The sequence below is a fragment of the Taudactylus pleione genome, unplaced genomic scaffold (genome assembly GCF_031769625.1).
Source record: "Taudactylus pleione unplaced genomic scaffold, aTauple2 ptg000244l, whole genome shotgun sequence".
In the NCBI taxonomy this organism is placed as follows: domain Eukaryota; kingdom Metazoa; phylum Chordata; class Amphibia; order Anura; family Myobatrachidae; genus Taudactylus; species Taudactylus pleione.
In genome coordinates, this window is record NW_028284646.1 from 3,411,950 (window position 1) to 3,437,776 (window position 25,827).

General features: G+C 45.4%; 1 protein-coding gene across 2 annotated transcripts in view; it reads left to right on the forward strand.

The window, feature by feature from the left end:
- LOC148516646 (glutathione S-transferase 3-like) overlaps positions 1-25,827 on the forward strand; it is a 43,378-nt gene that overhangs the window by 16,291 nt on the left and 1,260 nt on the right. For both annotated transcript variants that reach the window (XM_088479690.1, XM_088479689.1), the window contains exons 2-6: positions 507-604; positions 3,825-3,876; positions 7,265-7,397; positions 22,349-22,490; positions 24,070-24,195. In XM_088479690.1, the coding sequence (XP_088335816.1) occupies positions 518-604; positions 3,825-3,876; positions 7,265-7,397; positions 22,349-22,490; positions 24,070-24,195 (540 nt within the window). In that variant the 5' untranslated portion in view covers positions 507-517. The remainder of the gene's footprint in view (positions 1-506; positions 605-3,824; positions 3,877-7,264; positions 7,398-22,348; positions 22,491-24,069; positions 24,196-25,827) is intronic.

Here is a 25,827-nt window from a genome sequence, read left to right on the forward strand (position 1 = left end):
TTAGGCACCGTGAATAGCCAAAGAGAGAGTACTTTTTGCAACGTGCTGGCGGATTAGGTTTGTATATGCGTACACGTCAGTATCAGATCTGTAGGTAAGATTATTTTTTATTTTACCAGCCTCTCTCATCATGGTTGGTCTATTAAAAAGAATTTATTTGTTGCCGTGGTGTGGCATACAGGGGAGTGCCCCTCAGTATTCATGGCTAAGGCAACAGTGTTTAATTTTCTTAAAATTTACATTTGTTATGTATCTTGGAGGTAAGCCTACCTTCCCTAATGGTCTCCTAATAATCCGGGAGTAACTTCAATTTATAGTTAATTTTTTACATCAGTCCACAGTGTTGGAGATCACAGGCCATTTTCAACAGTGATCAGGGAGTATAACCAACCTTCCCAGGAGTCCTGGAGATCTCTCAAAATGCAGACATCTTTGGAGTGTAGACAAATATGAAATTGAGTGTTATGTGTCATCTAATAATTATTTAAATCAATTTCTTGTTTTAGGGAAATTAATCATGTCTGCAAAGCCAAAACTTCACTACATCAATGGACGTGGAAGAATGGAGTGTATTAGGTGGCTGTTAGCTGCAACTGGTGTTGAGGTAAGTATAATAATGTATTGTAATGTCACATGAGACCTGAATGACTGGTGGTCTGCTCACCAAATAATGAACAGAACTTCAAGCTAAGTGTAGTGATCCCTATAGTAAACCTATCAGTATAGGGGGGAACATTACGCTCTGTCCATATAAATTTCTGCATTTCCTGTAGGACCAGTGACTATAGACTTTTGTTATTGGTGATCAATAATCCCTACTTTCCCACCAGGTCACTTTTCATTCCATGGTGACTGGAGCAATTCTTATCTGGCAGCCTAACACTTCATAAAACACATGAAGACAGGTCATGATAATTTTGTTTATTTACTGAATATATACTTTACATAAAATATAGGAGTATACATCAGTTAACATTAACAATAACAATCTATTTTGGGATGTTAGTTTAGCCTCTAGTCTGGCTTTTCATTCAGACTCAGCACCGAGGTTTTTTGATTGCAGGAGTGAATGGTGGCAACATGGGGTTCACTTAGAGATGACTTTAAAAGGAAGTTTTTAAGCATAATTTTTTTAACTGGCCATACAAATTGCATATTTCTACATCTTTACTAAGCTATTTAAAAAAAGAAGTGCTTTGGCTTAAAAGAAATAACCCTGAAGGATTGCAATAGGTGCTGTTAAAAATAATGATGATAATTATAATATATATAGTCATTATAATAATAACATTTATACCAGCTGTCAGAAAAGAAGGTATACCAATTCTCCAAACACTACAGAAAAAAAGACCAATATAACTGTCGGGATGCAGTTAAGATGTCGGCGGACGGGATGCTGGACGTCGGTATACTGACGCTGAAATCCCGACGCCCGTTAGGATGCCGATGCCGCGATCCTGAAGAAATCAAGATACCGATGTTGGCATCCCGAACGCTGACATCCCGAAGGTAAATAAACTAGCCTTAGCCTGGGGATGGGGAGGTTAGGATTAGGGACCTCCCGGATGGGTTAGGGTTAGGCTGAGGGGAGAGGGGATTAGGGTTAGGCATCACTGGGGGGAGGTTAGGGTTAGGCACCATCCTGGGAGGGTTAGGTTTAGTGCGGGAAGGGGGGGGTTAGGGTTAGGCACCATCGGGGGGAGGTTAGGGTTAGGCACCACTGGGGGGGGGGGTTAGGGTTAGGCACCACCAAAGAGGAGTTAGGGTTAGGTGGCGAGAGGGGGAGGGCTAGGGTACTTACCGGCCCCTGTCGGGATTCTGCACGATCTGGATTCCGGCATCGGTATTTCTTGCATCGGCATTTCATGTACTGGCATATCATACCCATTCCATAATTGGCAGTCAGCGCTATGTTTATAGGATCCTAGTGGGCCGACCAAGAGTATTACTATAGATTTAAAAAAAAGATAATCGGTGTTATATGTAGATTGTTACAAGTTCCAAGTTAAGTATCACATGTCGCACCGTATAAACAGAAACAAAGTAACAGATTACCAGACCGACAGGAAAAACGGGTATAAATGAAGGCTGTTAGCTGTACTCTGCCAGCAAGAGACAGATGAACGTCCCCATGTGAAGTGAAATCCGGAACTAAGGATCTGTAGCTCCCCTGTCTGCCAGAGCCTCTGGAACTACCAAAAAAAAAAAAATACTGGGAAAAAATAGATACACCATGAAAACAATATTTATTAAGAAAAGAAAACACTTCCTCACACACCTTCTTTTACCCATAGTCACCTGAATTACCAGTGGAGTCTTGCAGCATGCAATACAATGGGTTTTAAAATTAAAACAAAACAAAAAAGAATTACTCCGAAAGAAGCTGCAACACGAATGATGAGTAATGCACAAACAGAAAAAGAATAATCATAAAATAGCAGCGCTAAAATTTCAATTGTTATGTCAATCTAAATGCAAACACATATAAATTGATTCAAACAGAAATTTAATATAGGAAAATGGCATAAAAGTATTGTACATACAGTCTAGACTGTTGCCAGTTAAAAATTGGTATCAGCTGTGAACTTCCAGAACCCTAAAGTGGAAAAGCAGTTGTAGATTATAGATTGAAATGTCGCTAATGCTTGTTCCAAATATTGAGACTGGACTTGGTAAAGACAAGGTGGTTTAGTGTCTATACTCCTTTTATCGTGGGGGCATAGTCCAATAAAGCTGAGGCACCGCTGGAGGAAATTGTCCCATAGATAAATGAAGACTGGAGATACTTCAAGTATAAATGATAATAAGTTCTCACCAGTGTTGCGATATGCCTGTGGTAAAGTCAAAGTCGGTCCTCAGGACCCCAAATGGTGTATGTTTTCCAGGTCCCCTCACAGCATCGCGAGTGAAATAGTTATATCCACCTGTGGATCTTTTTAAAATGTGTCAGTGAGTAATGAATACACCTGTGCACATGCTGGGTGACCTGGAAAACGTGACCTGAGGAACGAGTATGAGAACCACTGCACTACACTTATACTGTACAATGAAGTTCATTCATTAGTTCAATAATGGCTATACTGCATTTTTATTTTTTTACATAAAGATGTTGTTCATTGCCGTCAAGTTGATTTTGATGAATGGTGTCTTGAGTATGCTGCTGTGTGATGGTACTCATAGAGCGTATCTTCACACTCTGTAAGCGTATACTCATGTTTCCGTGTTTACAATGAATTGCACTTATTGGGGCTGATTCTGAGTAGCACGGACCTCTCATCACAGACACAAATTGCGTGTTATTTATGCCCTATTACATATGTCTGGACTGTACTTGGCTGGATCTTTCTTCTCTTCAATAGTGCATTTCAGGGAACTGGGTGGTGACAATGAGATCGCTCGTAACCACCCTGATTTGTGGGGGTATCACGGGGGTGTTGTGGGCATGTATCAAAAGCTCTGTGTGATTTTGAGTCGTGCGTACGGAAAAGGGAAGCCTTTTTTTGGATGTGGTTTATGCAGATACTGATGGTGACGGTTGCAGCTGTCGGTGTACAACCAATGGGCGGCACTAGTTACAGCTTGCACACACACAATCCCCTGCATTAATAGAAATGATACCCACATCACCATAAGGTAGTAAATCGGGCTTCCACGGTTGCCCACAACTACGTCATTTTGCTTGAGACTCAGAATCCTCCCCATTGCATTGTACTCCTGCATTGTACTTTAGGTGCATATGCTTAATACTCTATATAGGCCTCCATATGGGCTAATGCTGACAGTTTTAATGTAACTGTTTTTCTTATTTATTTTTTTATTGACAGTTTGAAGAGCAATTCATTGAAGAAAGGGAGGATTATGAAACGTTGCTTAATGGTACAGTATGGTTATTATTATACTAGTATTATTACATTAGCAAAATATAAATGGGCAAAAATAGGTGTCTAAAATAAGCACTTAGAAGTGGGTATGTATGTATATATATATAGATTACTTCTACTAAATATACATTCAGCTATCATTATAGTTATTGAGCATGGGTGAGTTAAGGTTTATTTTAAACGTGTGTTACATCTCTTCTTGCCTTGAATATGTCTTTGTTCACCTTTTTGGATCAAAGTTATTATATTATACTGGGATTAAATAACAGCTCATGTGAGCCATACATACAACATTCCCCATAGACAGCAATATATAGCTAAAAGGAAGCTGGCCACACCTACTGCTGTATTAATACTGTGCAGATAGCCTGATATCACAGTGTGCTGCCAACACAATGATCCCCTCCATGCTAGATAATTATCCTATCAGGATCGACAGTATCATTATGGCAGAAAACATGATCAGAAGATGGCTGCTACTAGCATGTGTGTGCTGTCATCTTCCTGTCACACAGACCATTACACAGCCAGAAATAATCAGGACAGTTATATAAGAGATGAGCAGCTGGGTCTCAGCCAGTGTATCCAAAGAAATGTTCAACCAAGTGAAATAATTTTCCTCTAGCTCAGGTGGAGTGGCGGGATTGGTTTGTGTGTTGCCACAGACTGAGGAAGAAAGGTGACATGCATGTTTGTAGATTTTGCAAGCACTGTATTCTTTCACAATGGAATTTTTTTTTTAGATTTTTAGGTATGTAAATATTATGTTTCTTAGCTATTACACAACCATCCTCAGTGACCTAACATGAGGTGCTTAGCAATTATATGAGGCTTCTCAACAGGGACACAGTTCCAGCAGGAATAGAGTGATGGGTGTGTCTTGGTTTGTTAGTTAATCCGTTTGTCTTGGTTCATGTGCTAAATCTTAATCACAGGGTTTATGATTGCTACAGGCATTATGGTGTATACTGTACAAGGTAATTTAATGTTTCTCTCCATGACAACATTATTATAAATATGAAATGATCTGAGCACAAGCGACAATCAGGGTTGCATTCAGGGCCATTTTAGTAAAAAAAGGGCAATTATCCAGGACCCACCCAGTCTGGGTTCCCACGGTAACACCTCCTAGTAATAGAGTCTGGATTAGAGAGGAGCAAAAGTCTGTGAAATATTCTCCTCATCCCACATTTTGCCAAAAGATTTTGCATGTTTCACTAGGATTTAGCCCTAAGTGTTCCCCGTCCAACCTCAGCCACAACACCCAGTAGAATAAATTGAACGTCATCTCAAATAATTTATTAGACTATAAATTCTGCAAAATACGAACTTACAAATAAGGTGTCCGGACTGGCATTACGTAGAATGGTGGAATGTGAAGATTGTGGCTATTTCTATTTCTAATCTTTTTCTGTGCAATCTTCCCTAGTAGTAGTCTAAGTCAAATCCAAGCCTTACAATACATCTAGATGAAGTTCTATCACTGAGTCCTAATAGTTCTCTGAACTTGCTCCTCAAATGGAAAATTGCAATAACTCAATACAAAATGGAAGATTAATATATAATATTAATAGCAAGTTTTTAATTATTTAACTCAAGTTGGATATAATATACTATTTAATTCTGAAATGTATTTGATATAAAAGTCCAGGTATGTGGAGATTTTCTTTGAATGTATATGTTTTCCTAAATAATACCTATCTTATCTGGAACCATCATCTACAGCATAGGTTCTCAAACTGGGTCCTCAGGACCCCAAACAGCTGACGATTTCCAGGTCACCCAGCAGGTCCACAGATGTATTCATTACTCACTGACACATTTTAAAAGATCCACATGATCAACTTGTGTTGGTGGCCGTGATGCACCAAACGGAAAAGCGGTAAAAACCCTGTTTACCGCATTTTCCATATGCATCAATCTCCTGGCCGCCGGGCTCCGATGCGGAGGGTAAGGCCAGCTATAGCTGGCGTTACCCTATAGAAGCCTATGGGCTTCTACCGCATCGCGCTGCTAGGAGGGATCCGATCGGATTCCTCCCAGCATGCCCCACGGCCGTCGTGTCACTCTGCACATTCGCAGATGGACTCCCGGGTCATAAACCCGAAAGTCCACTGTGCAGCGGAGATTGCAAAGGACAGCTCTGATTGGAAGAGCTGTCCTTTGTGCTGCTGATTGCATAAGCTAGTGCATATGCAATCAGCAGGGAGGCGGTGTCCGGCGGTAAGTACTGCGAGGTGTTAGTGCATCTCACCCTCTGTGAGGAGACCCGGAAAACATGCACTGATTGGGGTCTTGAGGAATGAGTTTGAGAACATATGATCTACAGTATATACACTTTAGTGAATTGTATATAGCACTTACCTTTCCTGCATTTCCTTCCACCCTCGGTAGACTGGGAGTTAGTACTCCTTCGTTATGCGTCTCCAGCTTCTCATCTTATTGTTTTATCGTCCCTCCTAGGATGACGGGAACTGAAGGATAGGTGTAATACACAATGGGGGAGATGTATGATGCTCAGAAGCGGTATCAGCGAACGTTATGTGCACTGATACCGCTTTTCCCCTATGTATGATCGGGCTATGGACGGTAAATGACAGGGGCGCTATGCGCCCCTGTCATTATCGGCGCTGCTATCTACAAGATAGCACCGCCGTTAGCCTGGGCCATGTATGAACAGTCAGTTCGCCGGACCGTTCGGCCCACTGTAGCTGTCGTTATCGACAGCTACAGCCTGGTGCTGCCCTATCCCCACAGCAGGGACAGCGCTATCCCTGCTTCGATGGCTGCCGGCTCCAGGCTGCACGCGGGTATCTCGCAATACTTGCGAGATACCGCAAATGCTCAGTGGAGCCGGCCGGGACTGACACACAGTGCATCAGCACTAGGCTGATGCGCTGTGGTCACTAGCGGGTAGCGCCGGAGGGGGAGTTAACGCTCCCCCTCTCCGGCCGATGAGATGTTCATACACCTCATCGGTAGTGCTTCCTGCTTCGCCTCGGTAAAGAGGCGAAGCAGGAAGCGTTATAGCGGCACGTTAAGTGCCGCTATAATATATCTACTCCAATGTACTAGAGTGTATATATAGGTAAATGTCATCGGTAGTGCAGAGAACAGGCGCCAATGGGTGAGAGGGCCTTGGGGAAAAATGGTATCACCGACCCACCTTCACCTCTGTGTCCCATAGCCACCGCACCCTTTGTGGTTATTTTCCAGATTAGGGCAGGGTTGATCTTGTTGCCTATGTACAGGAGAAGCAGCCATTTTGTAAGCTGACCAATTAGCCATGAAAGTGTAGCCTATTATTTCACTAGGAAGTAGCCCTATTTCCTAATAAATGTACCAGCTTAAATAAAATTAATTCATTTTCTTTGTATCTGTAGCTGGAGATTTAATGTTTCAACAAGTCCCAATGGTAGAAATAGATGGGCTGAAACTGGTACAAACAAGAGCCATACTGAATTACATAGCTGAAAAGAACAACATGTTTGGAAAGAACCTGAAGGAAAGAGCATAGTAAGTGCGTTTTTGTTTTTTATACATTTGACATTAAGGGGCTTTTGTAGGGTGCCCTAAAGTAAAGAGGAAAAGATGCAGACATGAAAAGGCACATCTATGTGCACGTGGTCCGTCAGAGGCATCTCTAACAGTGTTTTCTCACAATGACATCTTTCATTGCTCTCCGTACTTTGAAATGGAATCGGTATTTAATACCGACTCTCGGGATGCCTCCTGTGAAAATACCGACAGCCTAACCGTCCCCCCTTAGTGCCTAACTCTAACCCCCCCCACTGGTGCCTAACCCTCCCCCCTAGGGGTGCCTAACCCTAACCTTTCCCCCCAAACCTACCGATAACCCCGCTATGCTACCTAAACCTAACCCTCCCGTGGCTAACAGCTAATGGTGTCCCGGACTTACCTCGTTCAGGCTGACGTCCTTCTGGATTCCGGCATCAGGATTAAGATAGGCGTCGGTATTTCGACGCCTATCTTAAGTCCCTTCCCCATGCTTCCCCCGTCGGGATTTGGACCGGTGGCATCGGAGCCGCCGGTCTCATAACTACATCCCCATATATATAAAATCTTTGGTACGTGGGTACCTGTACTCACTTTGAACTATAGTCCATTAGTACTTTTTCTACTTCAGGGTCCATAGGGTATCCACAGGATACCTTGGGGTATAGGTGTGACGTCAGTCGCAGGGCACCAAAGAGTTAAGCTTTCAGCCTCCCAGGATGCACTAGGTCCCCCTCCTATACCCTGCCCCCGGGCCAAGGCACCTCAGTTTAGTTTGGTGCCCGGCTGGCGTCGGGTGCACCTGTCGGAGTGGGGGCTAGAAGAGCCCCTGAAGCTTTCTTCAGTGCAGCTGTGGCTGCACATCTGGATGTACAGCATGGACAGTCAGTCCTGACGTCCATGCTGTCTTCCCTACACCGCCGCCGGTACCAGAACGCCGGTACCGATCCGGGGATGCTGGTGAGCATCTGGGGTCACAGCTAGCGGTGACCCCAGATGTTCCGGACCATGGCCGGATCCAAGGGGGACAAAGGTAAGCAGCGGGGTCCCGCGGTGGGTCCCCGCTGGTCACATGGTCCTGAGTCCCCAGGCAGGGGGCTCCCTGGGGACTGGCTGCAGCGTGGAGCCAGGTACTGAACCTGCGCTTTCCACTACCCTCTGGGACAGCGGACCGCAGCAGAGCGGTAGTGCTGCGGCATCCCAGGGGTTAAATGCATGCCAGGGGAGCGCGCCTTCCCTGTCTCACAGCCGGCGCCTCCCCCCGCTGCACACAGCCCTCTCTGCACTGTGCTGACTGGTCCTGTGTCAGCGCTCCTCCCCCAGGCCAGCTTCTCTCTGCTCCTCGGCGGCCATCTTCTCTGAAACGCATGGTGAACGCTGCTGGAAGTCTGGAAGGAAGCATCGTGGTCTGGGTCCCCCCGCATACCTCTCCTCCGCTGTGGCTCAGGTCTGTGTATGCAGCGCTGTGTCCTACCAGGCCCTGTGTCTGTGTAGTTGAGTGATCAGCGCTGTTAGTGCAGGAATTGTTATTTCTCTGCATTGTATGTGACTGTGCTAGCGCTGCCTGTAACTTTTCTTCTCTAAACTGTCAGCTTTATTACTGTCCCTGTTCTTTCTGCTAAAGCCCTTGCGGTGCGGTGCTGCAGGGTGGTCTCTCGCCTATTTAATACTTAATTGGTGAGAGAGGTCACATACGTGGTGCCATCATGTCTGAAAGTGATTTTCCCCTCCGGCTACAGTGTACCACGTGCAAAGTACCGTTAGCGGAGGGGGAGGGTAGTGCGGAGGGCCTTTGCCGGCAGTGTTTGTCCATGGCGCGGCCTATTACGGTTACAGCACCGGTACAGGAGCCGCCCTGGGCTTGTTTCGCTCAGGCGTTAACAGCTTTAGTGGGCCAGTTAGCTCCGCTGCCCGCGTTTACTCCGATGGGTTTGTCCCAGCAGTCTGTGTTGTCGTCACCCATGCAGGGGTTCCCACGACAATTGGTGGTACCCCACAGTCTCCCTATTTCCCCGCTCTCGGGTTCTCAGGAGCCAGCGTGGGTTAACTCCCTGACGAGTTCTGTACAGCACTTGTCGGATGTGTTGCAAGGGGAGTCTGTGATGCGGCCTCATAAAAGGCCGGTGGCGTCTCTGTCCGCTCCTTATGAGGATGACGAAGGGACGTCTGATGATGGGGAGATTCTGGATCCTTACGATCAGGAACCTCTCCATACTAAGGACGCTGATGCTAAGTCCAAAGTATATATTCCTGGACTTATTCGGGCGGTCCGCACAGCCTTGGTGATTGAGGACGAAGTTCCCCCAGCGGCTAAATCTAAGTATGCCTTTTTCAAAGATGTGAAGGGCGATGCCACAGTCTTTCCTCTTTCGGGTCAGTTGGTGGACCATTTAGAGGAGGCGTGGAAACAACCTGGCAAAAGATACCAGCCACAGAGACGCCTGGCGGTGGCTTATCCGTTCGCGGATAATTATTTTGCTAAGTGGGAATCCCCTCCACAGGTGGATTCTCACGTGACCCGTCTTGTCCGTAGTGCCACATTGCCGGTGCCATCCATGTCCTCCCTTAAGGATGCTACGGACCGCAAGGTAGAGATCTGCCTGAAGTCCGCCTATTCCCTTGCAGGGGGGGCAGCACGGCCGGCTATGGCCATTTGCTGGGTTGCCAGAGCGATGGAGCGCTGGGCGGATTCATTAGAGGCTTCTTTTGAATCCGACTGTCCGGCCGAACAGGCGGAGTTGATTGGCAATCTCCGTGATTCGGCCACCTACATCAACGAGGCGGCTCTAGACATTAGTACTCTGGTGTCTAGAATTTCTTCAGCAGCGCTAGCTGCTCGTCGCACCTTGTGGCTGCGATCCTGGAAGGCGGACGCAGATTCCAAGAAAGGTCTGGAAGCGTTGCCGTTTACCGGAGAAGTTCTCTTCGGTCCGGATCTGGATAAGATTGTGGCCACGCTGGCGGCAGCCAAATCTGCTTGTCTTCCGTCGGCCGCTGCTCCTTCTGGCTCTGGACCATCGTCCTTTCGGTCATCTAGGGCCCAGGGCAGGCCCAAACCACAGTCGTTTCCTCGACAGGCTGGCCCTAAGAAATCGGTCAAGCCCCGGAAACAGGCATGGAGTACCAGACGTCCGGCCCCCAAGCCAGATGACAAGCCTGCGGCCTGACGGTCCGGGTCTCCCCTTGGGGGATCCCAGGGTGGGAGGCCGCCTGCTGCAGTTCTCCCGGTGTTGGTCGTTCACTACGACAGACACTTGGGTTCTGGATTTGGTCTCCCACGGGTACGCCCTCTCCTTCCGGCACAGACCCCCGGCTCGATTCTTCACCACGGGTCTACCATCAGACCGGAACAAGGCTACGGAGCTGCGGAAGGTATTGCACACTATGCTCCAGGCTGGAGTTATAGTGCCTGTTCCATTCTCCCAGAGGGGCCAGGGTTTCTATTCAAATCTATTTTTGGTACAGAAACCCAATGGGTCATATCGTCCGATTCACCTCAAAGCACTCAACAAGTCTTTGCGGGTCCCGAAGTTTCGGATGGAGACCCTACGGTCCATCATTCTGGCGCTGGAACCTGGGGACTACATGGTGTCATTGGACATACAGGACGCTTACCTGCATGTCCCTATTCTTTTGCGCCATCAAGAGTTCCTTCGGTTTGCAATCCGCAGCGACCACTTCCAGTTTCGGGCGTTACCTTTTGGCCTGGCGACAGCACCACGTGTTTTCACCAAGGTGATGGCGGTCATGGCGGCTTCTCTGCGGCTGCAAGGAGTCCGCATGTTGCCGTACTTGGACGACCTGTTATTGGTGGCAGGATCTCCAGAGCTCCTGTTACACCACTTGGACCTGACCATTGCACTGCTGCAACGGCACGGCTGGCTAATCAACTGGCAGAAGTCCACTCTAATCCCGTCTCGGAGGATTCTGCATCTTGGAGCCTTATTGGACTCGGGACAGCAAAGGATCTTCGTGACGGAGGACAAGATCTCTGCTTTACAGTCAAGGGTGCGCAGTTGTCTGCACAGCCGCCGGGTGTCCTTACACTCGGCGATGAGGTTACTGGGCTCCATGGTGTCGGTGTTCGACATGGTGGAATACGCCCAGTTTCACTCCAGACCTCTGCAGCACCTGATCCTGTCCAAGTGGAACAGGCTGCCTCAGTCTCTGAAGTTCCAGACGATTGTGCTCACGCCGGAGGTTCGCCTGTCCCTTGCGTGGTGGTTAAAGACGACCCACCTCAACAAGGGACGTCCGTTCTGGGTTCCAAATTGGGTCCTGTTGACAACGGACGCCAGTCTTCGGGGCTGGGGAGCAGTTTCGGGTCCACACTTGTTCCAGGGCAGGTGGACGCCGACAGAAGCGGAGCTTCCAATAAATATCTTGGAACTCCGTGCGGTCTTCAATGCTCTCCTGCAGGCACAGCGGTTTCTCCAGGGTCACCCGGTGCAGGTCCAGTCGGACAATGCTACCACCGTGGCCTACATAAACAGGCAAGGAGGAACTCGCAGTCGGGCGGCTCTCGTAGAGGTCTCTCGGATCCTGGTTTGGGCGGAGCGCAATCTTCCGGCCATATCAGCGGTCTTCATCCCGGGAGTGCTAAATTGGGAGGCGGACTTTCTAAGTCGCCAGGACGTTCATCCAGGGGAATGGTCCCTGCACCCGGATGTTTTTCAACTACTGGTGGACAGGTGGGGTCTTCCAGAAATCGACCTCATGGCGTCCCGGCACAACAACAAGTTGCCGGTGTACGGGTCTCGCACAAGAGACGAAGGGGCGTCTCTGGTGGATGCTCTGTCCATCCGGTGGATGTTCAGGTTCGCATACCTGTTCCCTCCGGTATCCCTTCTTCCACGGGTAATCCGGAAATTCAAACAGGAAGGAGGGACGCTCCTGTTCATAGCTCCCGCGTGGCCCAGACGGCACTGGTTCTCAGACCTTCAGGGTCTGTCCGTGGACAGTCCTCTGCGGTTGCCGCTACGACCGGACCTTCTGTCTCAGGGTCCTTGTCTTCACCCGGACCTGACTCGGCTGTCTTTGACGGCGTGGCTGTTGAGACGGCCATGCTGAGGTCCCGGGGATTTTCCAGCTCTGTGGTGCGTACCATGTTACGAGCTCGGAAACCGTCTTCCGCGAGGATATACCATCGCGTGTGGCATACGTTCTTCCAGTGGTGTCGACCGAGAGGTTTTGCACCGCGGGAGTTTCGTCTGTCTCGGATTCTCGCCTTCCTGCAAGCGGGACTAGATCATGGGTTTCGCCTTGCTTCTTTGAAGGTACAGGTTTCGGCCCTATCTGTCTGGTTTCACCGTAGGATTGCTACAATCCCCGATGTGCGCACCTTTATGCAAGGTGTTCTCCGTATTCAGCCGCCCTTTGTTCCACCTGTGGCGCCTTGGGATTTGGCTGTGGTCCTGAGGGCTCTCCAAGGACCGCCGTTTGAACCACTGGGCTCAGTGGATATTAAATGGCTAACAGCTAAGACTGTTTTCCTTCTGGCCATTGCTTCGGCCAGACGTGTTTCTGAGTTAGGGGCTCTTTCTTGTAGACCCCATTTCTTGGTTTTTCATGGGAACAGGGCAGTGCTCCGCACTCGGCCCGAGTTTCTTCCCAAAGTTGTTTCCCAGTTTCATGTTAACGAGGAAATAGTTGTTCCGGCCTTTAGCTCACCGGGTCTTTCCGTGGGTGAGGCCTCTTTGGATGTTGTGCGGGCCTTAAGGACTTATGTTGACCGCACTTCTTCGTTTAGGAAGTCGGACGCTTTGTTTGTCCTCTATGGCTTCCGTAAAAAGGGTTGGCCTGCTTCAAAGCAAACTTTGGCAGCCTGGATCCGTATGGCTATTTCTGAAGCTTATCTTCATGAAGGCCTACCGGTCCCTCCTTCTCTGAAGGCTCATTCCACTAGGTCTGTGGGTCCTTCGTGGGCAGCTCGACGTGGTGCCTCGGCAGTTCAGATCTGCAAGGCTGCTACGTGGTCTTCTGTCCATACCTTCGTGAGGTATTACAGGTTTGACACCTTCGCCTCTCAGGATGCTTCCTTCGGGCGGCGGATTCTCCTTTCTGCACAGGAGCGTCCCCACCCTTAAAGGATACTGCTTTGGGACATCCCCAAGGTATCCTGTGGATACCCTATGGACCCTGAAGTAGAAAATATGAGATATGGTAAGAACTTACCCTTGTTATCTCTATTTCTACGAAGTCCATAGGGTTCCACAGGACTCCCGCCCTGTCGCACCTGTGCTGCAGATGGGCTTTGCTCTGGTCACCGGTTTTTCGTCTCCCTCTGGTGAGAATGTGATTCTTGTATGTGTCCAGATCTTTGTTCTCTCTCTTCCTTCTCCTCCTCCGGCCTATGGCTTGGTAACTAACTGAGGTGCCTTGGCCCGGGGGCGGGGTATAGGAGGGGGACCTAGTGCATCCTGGGAGGCTGAAAGCTTAACTCTTTGGTGCCCTGCGACTGACGTCACACCTATACCCCAAGGTATCCCGTGGAACCCTATGGACTTCGTAGAAATAGAGATAACAAGGGTAAGTTCTTACCATATCTCATATTATTCCAAAATTTATATTAAACAATAATGTCAAACAATTGATATTTTCCAAATATCTAATGAAGATTTGATGGGAAGTAGTCTGCATGGCAATATTAATGTCATATATGTATATAAACCAGAAAGACGGTAGCATTAGTGTCTTACAAATTTGTGTGTATCTAGCAAAGAAAAGCATGGAGATTTTGTTCATATTTGTTCATATTCTGATCAAAACATTTAAGCTTGCAGTCCGTCGTTGAAGGACCCCAATCTCTGCAAGTTCCTACACTAGTATATATGTCTAATACACTTTTGAATTGCAGATAAATGCACTCACCTCTCAGATACAGAATGTAACATCCAGACAAGAACTGGTTTGTGAGCCACACCCAATTTATCCTTAAACAGCCTTGCAGAACATTATTGTTAGTGCCAATAACAAAATTGCTGTAATCTTGAAAGAATATATACTGTACTGTAATTACTTGTATGTCTGCCAATAGGAGTCTCTTTACTCCAGGACAAAACATTGTTTCTTTTTGATATTCTTTCATATTATAGACAATGCTGTGATCGTGTTATTGAATGTTGAAATAAAATAAATATTATTTGAACTAATTAAGACAAGAGAACATTTTGCTAACAATCAGCTCACTTACTCATGAGTTAGTAACACAATGTTCCATAAGGGTTGGGTATGATATACCGACATGAAGAATGCCGGCTGTCAATAGACTGACAGCGGCATACTGATGGCTGCAATCCTGACAGGGGTACAGTAAGAAGTCTGTCCTATTTACACCCTATCCCTCCTTTTCTGTACCCTAACACTTACCCTCCCTACCCCGCACCCTAAGCCTCCTAGTAAGTGCCTAAACCTAACCCTCTCCCCTTAGTGCCTAACCCTAACCTCCCCCTGATAGTACTAACCCTAACCCCCCCTGTCTGGAGCCTAACCCTAACCTCCCCAGCAGTGACCAAACTCCTCCCTGGGGTGCCTAAACTCAACCCCCCCTTCCCGCGGCTAACAGCTTCCCGGCCCTGCTGTACTTACAATCGGGATGCCGGTTGTCGGGGTTCCAGCTTTGGCATCTCCAGTCATGTTGGGATTCTGACGTCGGTCCTCCCACACTGATCGGGATTCCGGCACAGGAATTTTGGTAGTCGACATCCTGGCCATCGGTCAGTTGACCGCATCCCGTTCCATATATAGATTGGACATACTATGCCTATTAGGTTTATTATAAGTTGTGTACAGAACAGCTACAGGGAATTTCTGCCTTTGTATCCTTCTATGTTGTGCATTGTCTTGAACTGTCAGCCAATTCACATTTATTTCTCTAATATTATATTTGCACGGTATCTGTAAATATAAGGTGTTGTGGACCCCTTGTGGCACCCTATAGATAAATAATAATAATTTATTTAAAAAATAGGGCAATACCAATTATATTTATAATTATAGTAAACATGCCTTCTAATAAACTTAATAACATTTACATTTTTCCCGTCACCATATTTTGATGTTTGGTTCTGTAATATTATTTTATTAACTTGCTAGTCAGGAGAAAGGAAAGAATACCAGAAACAATGATTTGTCCTGGAGTAAAGAGTCCCCTATTGGCAAACATAAAGTAATTATATATTATTTCCTATAAGGTTACAACAGAAAAGTCACTTTCAGAAAATTGGGATGTTTATAGCATATTATCAGTCAAAAATTCTACAGTATTAAAAATTATATATAAATGAAGATAACAGCATGTTGAGTTTAAATTAGTTAAAAGTATTGAAAAATCAGTGCCGAATTAACGACTCCGACAGCGCCAAACCTCTAGCTCAGTGGTTCCCCGGCTTTTTTGAATCATGGCGCCCTAGAGTATTAGCATGTTTTTGTACGGCACCCCTAGGCCAGAAGTTTCAGAAATTCAGAAAGCAATTATTAAAATAAGTAAATTGTACTTGCCTGTCATCCTTAGGGTCAGTTATGAGGTGGTGGACAGGGTTACGCTTCTGTTTGTCCACATATGTTATGATTGGCAGCTACCAGCACAGGAATTGCCTATCACATTAACCGTAATTAATTAGATGTGGTCCTCGACCACCAACTCGTGGCACCCCTGCAAGTGCCCCTAGGCACCCCATGGTCGCACAGCACTGAGTTTGGGAACCACTGCTCTAGCCTATTGCACTGTCACTGCAATTCTGTTCCACCTGGATAAGCTGAGCCGACATATTCTGCAAGCTCTCAGCTGGCACTGACACAGCCAGAAATCCCAGCCACCAGCAGATCATTGGCCTGGGTAAGTAGCTGGCACAGGCAAGGGTGGTTGGATACAGGCCCTCTGGTATCTGGTATTGGTATTGGTAAAGGCATCTACAAATTATTTGTCCCATGGCCCCCACACACCCTAATCCCTATGAAACATCAAAAATACAGCATAAAAATAAAGGTAAAGGCAAGGTGAAAAATGTAATCTCACCTATAATGTAGTCCAATGTATTGCATTTCACAGAGGGTATCTGCTTCTTGGAGCAAATGGAGACTTGGGAGGTGATTCAGTGGTGCGTCCCAATGGTTAGTACCAGGGGTCACAGATCAAAATTGCATTGAGATCCATGCAATTTTGATGGGCATTTCTGGGAGGTAACTGGGGAAGAGGAAACAAGTTGCGGCGAGTCACAGACGCATCGGTGTCAGTTGCACTGGCACTGGCGTCCGTGGTCCCTTGGGCATTCTTTGTCTGACATAAGCAGATGCAATGTCCACTGGTGCGACCGATGGTCCACCAATAATGCCTCTGCGCAATGTCATGGTGTCATTTCCTCGGGGCAGGTCTGTCACAGGGCAACCAAAAATAGAAAGTGTTGCGCTTCAGTACTCAGTGTGATAATTTATAGTACTAATATGCTGCTCACCAGAAGGGGTGGCTTAACCCTTAAACACCATGATACAAGCAAAAAACTAGGAGTACAGAATTTAATCATATAATCTCAATGGTAAAAATACATATATAATACCATTTTACATCTAAAACTAGAAACAAGCCACAAGTAATTCGGTGTTTGACTTTTTACGTAGTTCTGGCTCCGATTTTAATTTTTATGTTTTATTTTTTACTTTTCTAGACACTGCCTTATTATGTTTGCTAGTACTTGTTTTTATTCCAGTGGCCACAGTCGATCTGAATGTGTTTTGAGTATCTGTATTGTATATTGTCCCCTATATTGATGTATTATAAATGTATTTTTACCATTGAGATTATATGATTAAACTCTGTAGTATTAGCGCTCTTAGTTTTTTGCTTCCGTCACAGGGCACACTGCAGCCATGTTGCGCCTCTGTATGAGCCTATGGGCTTCTTTCTGCTGAAATTCCCAGAGAGGGATTCTTTGAATTCCTCTCCTTCCTCCTCACTGGGTGACGGTTGCACATGAGCAATAGGACTCCCGGGTAATAAACCCAGAAGTCCTCTCACCGCAAGGGACAGATCTTACTTGCAGAGATTTTCCATCAGGTAAGTAATCATGCATACCTCTTATATATACAGCACTATGCATGAAATAAGGGGTGGGATGTGTCACATAGTATATGCTATCAATGGCGTCCCTCCCCACGGTGTCACCCGGTGTGGGGAGGGATGTTGTGTGCGCGGCAAAGCTATGCGCCACCTGTCATCACGCGCAGGGGTGTGGCGACGTGGGAAGTGGGCGTGGCCTCATGGTCGAACCCCCGTGATCCCGTTGTTACTGGTTGGCGGGGGGGTGCCAGAGGTGCGGACACCCCTGTGTGCAGTGACGGCTGGCTCCCTCACAGTGTCAGGAGCCGAATGCTGCAGTTAATGCTACAGTGCAGCACCTGGCTCCTGTCACTGAGGGAGAGTCCACCCCTCGACAGGTGACACCCGGGTGTGGCTCGCACCCCCCGCACCCCCGTGTGATGCCACTGTATGCCATACATGATACATCCCACCTCTGGGGCCAAATGTAATAGGGTGAGCATTTAGAAAATGTGGGAGTTTAGCAGTAACCTCTCACGTTGGTAGAATTTTGTCTTCAAAATTTGAAAATATCTGGATGAGATTTGAAATCGTGACAGTTTTTTGAGTCTAGAAACATGTGAGTTTGCCTGTTCTCGGGCTCTATTACTATTGCCGAGTTTAAAAAGTGTGAGAGTTTATTGCTAAACTTCCACATTTTCTAACTCTCACCCTATTACATTGGCCCCTGTCTCCAATTGTCTGAGATTATTTTTTCAATTTGCTTATCTTTCAGGTCTTAAAGTGTTTTAACCTTAATGTGATGTTATCTACATTTATATATTATTTTTAATATTGTGAAATTTTTTAAACATCACGATTTTCTGAAACTGAATTTTCTGCAAGTTCTGTTAATTATATTGCTGTAAATTTAACAGTAAATAAATATGTCCGCGCTCACCAGCTGCATGACAATAGTGTCCTACAAATCTGTAAGTATCTATACTAAAAGCATGGGGATTGTGTTCATACAGTCAGGTGCATAAATATTGGGACATTGACAGAATTTTCATATTTTGGCCTCTATTCACAACCACAATGGCTTTGAAATGAAACAAACAAGATGTGCTTTAACTGCAGACTTTCAGATTTAATTTGAGGGTAATTACATCCAAATCAGGTGAACGGTGTAGGAATTACAACGGTTTCTATATGTGCCTCCCACTTTTTGAGGGGCCAAAAGTAATGGGGCAAACTAAACAATATTAAATCTAACTTTCACTTTTTAATACTTTGTTGCAAATCCTTTGCAGGCAATTACAGCCTGAAGTCTGGAATGCATAGACATCACCAGACGCTGGGTTTCATCCCTGGTGATGCTCTGCCAGGCCTCTACTGCAAATGTCTTCAGTTCCTGCTTATTCTTGGGGCATTTTCCCTTCAGTTTTGTCTTCATCAAGTGAAATGCATGCTCAATCGGATTCAGGTCAGGGGATTGACTTGGCCATTGCATAACATTCCACTTTTTAGCCTTAAAAACTCTTTGGTTGCTTTTGCAGTATGCTTCGGGTCATTGTCCAGCTGCACTGTGAAGCGCCGTCCAATGAGTTCTGAAGCATTTGACTGAATATGAGCATATAATATTGCCCGAAACACTTCAGAATTCATTCTGCCGCTTTTGTCAGCAGTCACATCATCAATAAATACAAGGGAACCAGTTCCATTGGCAGCCATACATGCCCACGCCATGACACTACCACCACCATGCTTCACTGATGAGGTGGTATGTTTTGTATCATGAGCAGTTCCTTTCCTTCTCAATATTCTTCTCTTCCCATCACTCTGGTACAAGTTAATCTTTGTCTCATCTGTCCATAGAATGTTGCTCCAGAACTGTAATGGCTTTTTAGATGTTGTTTGGCAAACTCTAATCTGGTCTTCCTGTTTTTGTGGCTCACCAATGGTTTGCATCTTGTTGTGAACCCTCTATATTCACTCTTGTGAAGTATTTTCTTGATTGTTGACTTTGACACATATACACCTACTTCCTGGAGAGTGTTCTTGATTTGGCCAACTATTGTGAAGGGGTTTTTCTTCACCAGGGAAATAATTCTTCTGTCATCCACCACAGTTGTTTTCCGTGGTTTTCCGGGTCTTTTGGTGTTGCTGAGCTCTCCGGTGCGTTCTTTCTTTTTAAGAATGTTCCAAACAGTTGATTTGGCCACACCTAATGTTTTTGCTATCTCTCTGATGGGTTTGTTTTGATTTTCAGCCTAATGATGGCTTGCTTCACTAATAGTGACAGCTCTTTGGATCTCATATTGAGAGTCGACAGCAACTGATTCCAAATTCAAATGTCACACCTAGAATCAACTCCAGACCTTTTACCTGCTTAATTGATAATGAAATAATGAGGGAATAGCCCACACCTGTCCATGAAATAGCTTTTGAGTTGATAGTCCCATTACTTTTTGCCCCTTAAAAAGTGGAAGGCACATATAGAAACCGTTGTAATTCCTACACCGTTCACCTGATTTGGATGTTATTACCCTCAAATTAAATCTGAAAGTCTGCAGTTAAAGCACATCTTGTTTGTTTCATTTCAAAGCCATTGTGGTGGTGAATAGAGGCCAAAATATGAAAATTCTGTCAATGTCCCAATATTTATGCACCTGACTGTATTTTTATCTAAACATTTAAACTTGCAGCCTGTCGTCGAGGGACCCGAATCTCTGCAAGTTCCTACACTAGTATATATGTCTAATACACTATTGAATTGCAGCTATATGCACTCTCCTCTCAAAGGGTAAGATCCAGCCAAGGGCTGGCTTGTCAGCCACACCCAATGAAGCCTTGCGGCACATTATTGTTAGTGGCAATAATTAAATTGCTGTAATTTTGAAAGAATATATAGTTATTTGTATGTGTGCCAATAGGAGTCTCTTTATTCCAGGACAAAACATTGTTTCTTTTTGGTATTCTTTCATATTATACACAATGCTGTGATCATATTATCGAATGTTGACATAAAATAAATATTATTTGAAGTAATTAAGATGAGCAGTGGCGTCATGAGGTGGGGGGTCGGGTGTCACCCTCGGAGGGGGTGATACCAAAATGCTGACTCCACTGCAGTGACAGAAGCCGAGTACTGCAGTGTGATATTCTCCTACAGCACCCGGCTTCTGTCATAGAAGAGGTGCTGACAGTGTGGTCTCCGGGGGCAGCCCTGGATTGAAGTAATCGGGATCCCCTGCGGGCCACAGCTTTTATTTTAGGCCACACCCCTTTTGGGAGGGGCGTGGCCTAAATAGGGACAGTCAGGGTACGCACCAGGTGTCACCAGACCCCAGGGGCAGAACTATGGGAAACAATGGAGGCGCCTGCCGCCGGGCTCCACGTCTGAAGGGGGCACCTCCTCCATTGTCCACAACATATTCACCCCACTTAGGGCTGCAACTATGTACCCGGACTGTACCGTCATGGCTGCCAAATACATGGCACCTCTTTCCGGCCCCTGAGAAGCCACCATACACTAGTGGAAAGCTCCATGTCAGACCATCAGCTGCTGCCTTCGGCTATCTATAGCCTGTCTGCATGCAAATTGCTACATTACAGTGTCAGCGGCTGTGACGGGGGAGCACCAAATTATAACTTTCCTCCGGGCATCTGGGATGAATTTACGCCACTGCTAGACCCGGTGACGCCTCTGGACAAGAGAACATTTTGCCAGCAAACAGCTTACTTACTCATGAGTGAGTAACACACTGTTCCATATGTAGTTTCGACTTACTCTCCTTATCAGGTTTATTACAAGTTGTGTACAGAACAGCCACAGGAACTCTCTGTATTTTGTATCCTCCTATGTTGTGCATTATCTTGAATTGTCAGCCTTTTCACATTTCTTTCTTTCATGTTATGTTTGCACTGTGGGTCTGATTCAGCAAGGATCGGAACTGCTAAGCTGCACGCAGGCTATAGATATATGATGTATGCACGCAGGTTATAGATATATGATGTATGCACGCAGGCTATAGATATATGATGTGTGCACGCAGGTTATAGATATATGATGTATGCACGCAGGCTATAGATATATGATGTGTGCACGCAGGTTATAGATATATGATGTATGCACGCAGGTTATAGATATATGATGTATGCACGCAGGTTATAGATATATGATGTATGCACGCAGGCTATAGATATATGATGTATGCATGCAGGCTATAGATATATGATGTGTGCACGCAGGTTATAGATATATGATGTATGCACGCAGGTTATAGATATATGATGTATGCACGCAGGCTATAGATATATGATGTGTGCACGCAGGTTATAGATATATGATGTATGCATGCAGGTTATAGATATATGATGTATGCACGCAGGTTATAGATATATGATGTATGCACGCAGGCAGCTTTGCAATTGTGACCCTTGCAGATATGGTAATGTAGCAGGAGGCATCACGCCTCCTGTGCATTACTTATCCTAGCTGCATTGTCCAATGTAGCATCGGATAATCTGCGTAACATTGGCTGGCTAAGGTGACCCACGGGGTCACACAGTCGGCCGCTGCAGTTTAGAGGAAGACCCCAGGAAATCTCTGTCAGCCGATGGAGATCCTGGCCTCTTCCCTCCCCCCAATGGAGGTGACACGCCTCCGTATCGAGTATATCTCCTTACATTGGGTATAATGTGTATAAATGAATATTTGATACTATTTTGTTTGTAATTCTGATTTGTGTGTAGAAACAAAACAAATACAAGCAAAATGCTTATATATTTTTGGGAACTCAACGTAGTTTTATATACAGTATGCCATTGAAATAAAAGAACGTGTAGATCTATGTATCTATGTACAAGGTTAAACATACTACTTGATGCAAGTAACTAATCTCTCATACAATAACTGCTATTCATTTCATTGCAGTATTAACATGTATGTAGAAGGAACCACTGACCTGCTGGCACTGGTCCTGTCATCATACTTCCTTCCTGAAGCTGATAAGGAGAAACATAAATGTCTCCTTAAAGACAGAGCATTGAACAGATACTTTCCAGTGTACAACAAAGTAAGAAGCGTTTTTTTTGTTTTTAATGTTTCTCCCTTTTTATGTCCTCCTAACAATTTTTTTACTATTTAACATTCTAAGACCCGTATTCAATTAGTTTTGCACCCGCGATACTTTTTCGCATGCCGTACTTTTTGCCGACTTCACGTGTTTTGGCCACAGAAAGTTTTCGTGTGCGCCCCCGCTATTCGATCGTATTCAATTCCAAAAGACGTGAAAACGCAACCCGGCGAATGTGAACCAGGCGAAAAGTGCTGTCGGAATTGGGAAAATCAGCCTGACACCCCCCAAAAGATGAACTAACATTGGGGATCAATGTACATGCCCCTGAAAAGCCCTAATAAAGCCATTTGGGGTACTTAAGTTGTGTCAATAGGTACTAATTAGCGTCTTTACACAAGTGGTGAAGAATAGCATTAAGCAGTATTTTTTAGAGAAAATAAGAAGTCCTGTCAAATTTGGGGTACTTGAAAATGGGTGCAAACATGGTTTAAAGTCGCTAATGTGAAGTTTTAAAAACGCACCTTAAGCAAGCACCTGCAATAAAAAAAAAACACTTCACCCATACTTGCAGACCCTCCAAATTCTATTTCGCTAATTTTAAAGTTTGTACCCCCACTTTGCAATTTTTTGCCCCCATTTTCAAGTGCTTTTTTGGGGTGTTCCTCACTTTTATTTTGGGATTTGTTTGCACAGTTATCCTTTGGGGGGCTGTCCCAAAGGTGCTGAGTGGTTTCCCCACCTTTGCACCCCAAAATAACGATTTTGCACTTTTTTTCAACACCTATACAGAGACTAAACGTTTTTGCCGATTATAATGCATTGCGTTTTCGCGTACACAAAAAGTGTTTGCAATTGAATATGGAGATAAGTTTTCGCCAGGCGAAATGACGTTTTTTGCGGATTCCGACTTTTTGCCGCTAATTGAAAACGGGCATAAATTGTAAAAGCTGTGTCACTACGCATAATGGTGTTAAAAAAATATTTAAAGAAAAAACGACAAGTTGACACCTCATTCTCACATGTGGTTCTTTTACAAATGTATACACAGAATAAGGAAAGTTTGTAGATGGTGTTTTTAAAACACTTTCTAAAGGCAAAATACAAAATGTTCACTCTATTATGATTTTGTTAGTACTATACATGTATTCAGCCATCTTTTGTTTCCCAGAGTTAGGCATGGTAAGCTGGCACACGTTTCACACTCGTCTTACAATTTCTGTACCATCCATATGATATTCTGTTGTGAATGAACCAGGATACAGGCATGGATAGTCCATTATGGCTTTGAATATTTTATGATGGGCACCTATAGGATGTTTGTGGAGAAAACATGCAAAATAATACTTTATAGCACTTTATCAGAAAATCATGAAGCATACGGTATGTGTGCAGATTATGGAATATGTATGGTATAAGTATGTCACATGAAATATAATATGCTGAACCATGCTATGAACCATCATAAAAATACATTTCTGATAGGTCCAGATAAACACAAAACAACATTGCCCGGATGAGGAACATGGTAGAAAAACAATTGTGGGGAATGCAGCTAATTTGTTGTGTATAATTTTAGGCCTTAGCAAATCAGGACTTTTTAGTTGGAAACCAGTTCAGTTTGGCAGACGTGCAGCTCATAGATGCCATTTTATCAGTGCAAGAGGTTCATGGTGACATCCTGCAGAACTTTCCTAACTTGCAGGTAAGCATAACACCACAGTCATCACCTATGTTTTTCATTTATTTTTGGTATTGTAGTATGACACCAATATGCTTATCGTGATTGCTACCTAAGTTGACAGCATATATTACTGGGCACACACTTGTGTTCTGTCCCTTCTGGAGAGTACCAGAACCCATAATTATAATATCTACTTGATTGAGGTGCTGCTGGCTGACCCCTTTCAGTGATGTATTTTCTTTATTACAAAAGCTCAAGCTCTACTTTGTCTATGTAGTACAAACCTTGCTAGATAGCAAATGGTGCCTTATTTAAAAGGAAGGAGTGGTAGCTCGACCTAGTGACTAGTGTGAACTTCGACACCCAATTCAGTTGTGCTCTAGAGTTTTGTCCTATAATGGGTTTTATGTATGTTAACTCTCTCCCTACCCTAACCCTCCCTCCCTGGTGCCTGAGCCTAACCTCCCCCCTTAGTGCCTAACCCTCCCCCTAGTGCCTAACCCTAACCCCTAAACCTAACCCTCCCCCCACCCTGCTACTTACCTTCAGCATCCCGGCGAACAGGATGCCGGCGCTGGGATTCTGACCGGCGTCGGTATTCTGGCGCCGGTAAGGTAATCTTCGGCTTCCAGACCGCCGGGATGCCGGACGCATACCAACATAGTGTCATTTGACATCTTAAAGTGAATCAACCACTTACCCTATGCATGCACAGGTTGGTGGAAACATGTGACATGTCCTATTAGTCTTTTAAGCTGTGTACACACTTACCGATGTGTGTACCCAGTGATGTGACGGCCCGACATATCGAGTGGCTGGTACACATTACATGATCTAGTGTCCGACCGCCCAACATGTCGGGCACCAGCTCCATTCACCTGCCTAGCGTCGGCAGTTAGGTTGTTTCATCGACCCTACATACAGGCCGATGGAATGATTCCCGATGGACGACCTGTGGGAGCGCGCATGGTCCAGTGCACATTTGCCGATGTGGACGATATGATGGGTACGGGATGCTGGTGCTGGCATCCCGATCAGGTTACAATCCCGACGCCTCCAGATAAGTAAGCCCAACCTAACCCCTAACCCTACCCCAAACCCTCCTTGCAGCCTAAACTGAACCTCCCCTCCCCCACAGCCTAAACCTAACCCTTCCTCTAGTGCCTAACCTTAACCTCTAACCCGCCCCCTAACTCCAGTACTTAACCTTCGGGATCCCTGCGGTCAGGATGCCGGCGCCGGTATTATAAGTGTCAGGATTCTGGTGTCGGCATTCTGAATGCCGAAATCCAAACGGTCGGGATTATGAGTGCATCCCTTTGGCCTGTCCGCCGTATCGAGCGACATATCGTCTAATATGTACCCACTTTACTAACGTGCCCACCGATGGTTCTGCATCTGATCTCACTGCCTGGAAATTCCTTCTCTGCTCATCTCTGGTGACAGGTGTACACCCACCCCACCTCTACTGAACTCCATTACATGATATAATGGTACATTGTTAACATTTTCTAATGTGCATCTGAAAAAAGTAATGTTTTAAAGTGATATATATTGTGTGGAACACAATGTAGGACTGAGTGATTCTCAGTATAACCTAATTTCACTGAGTAAAAATGCACATTGTGCAACTCTCGTAATGCACCAGAGAAA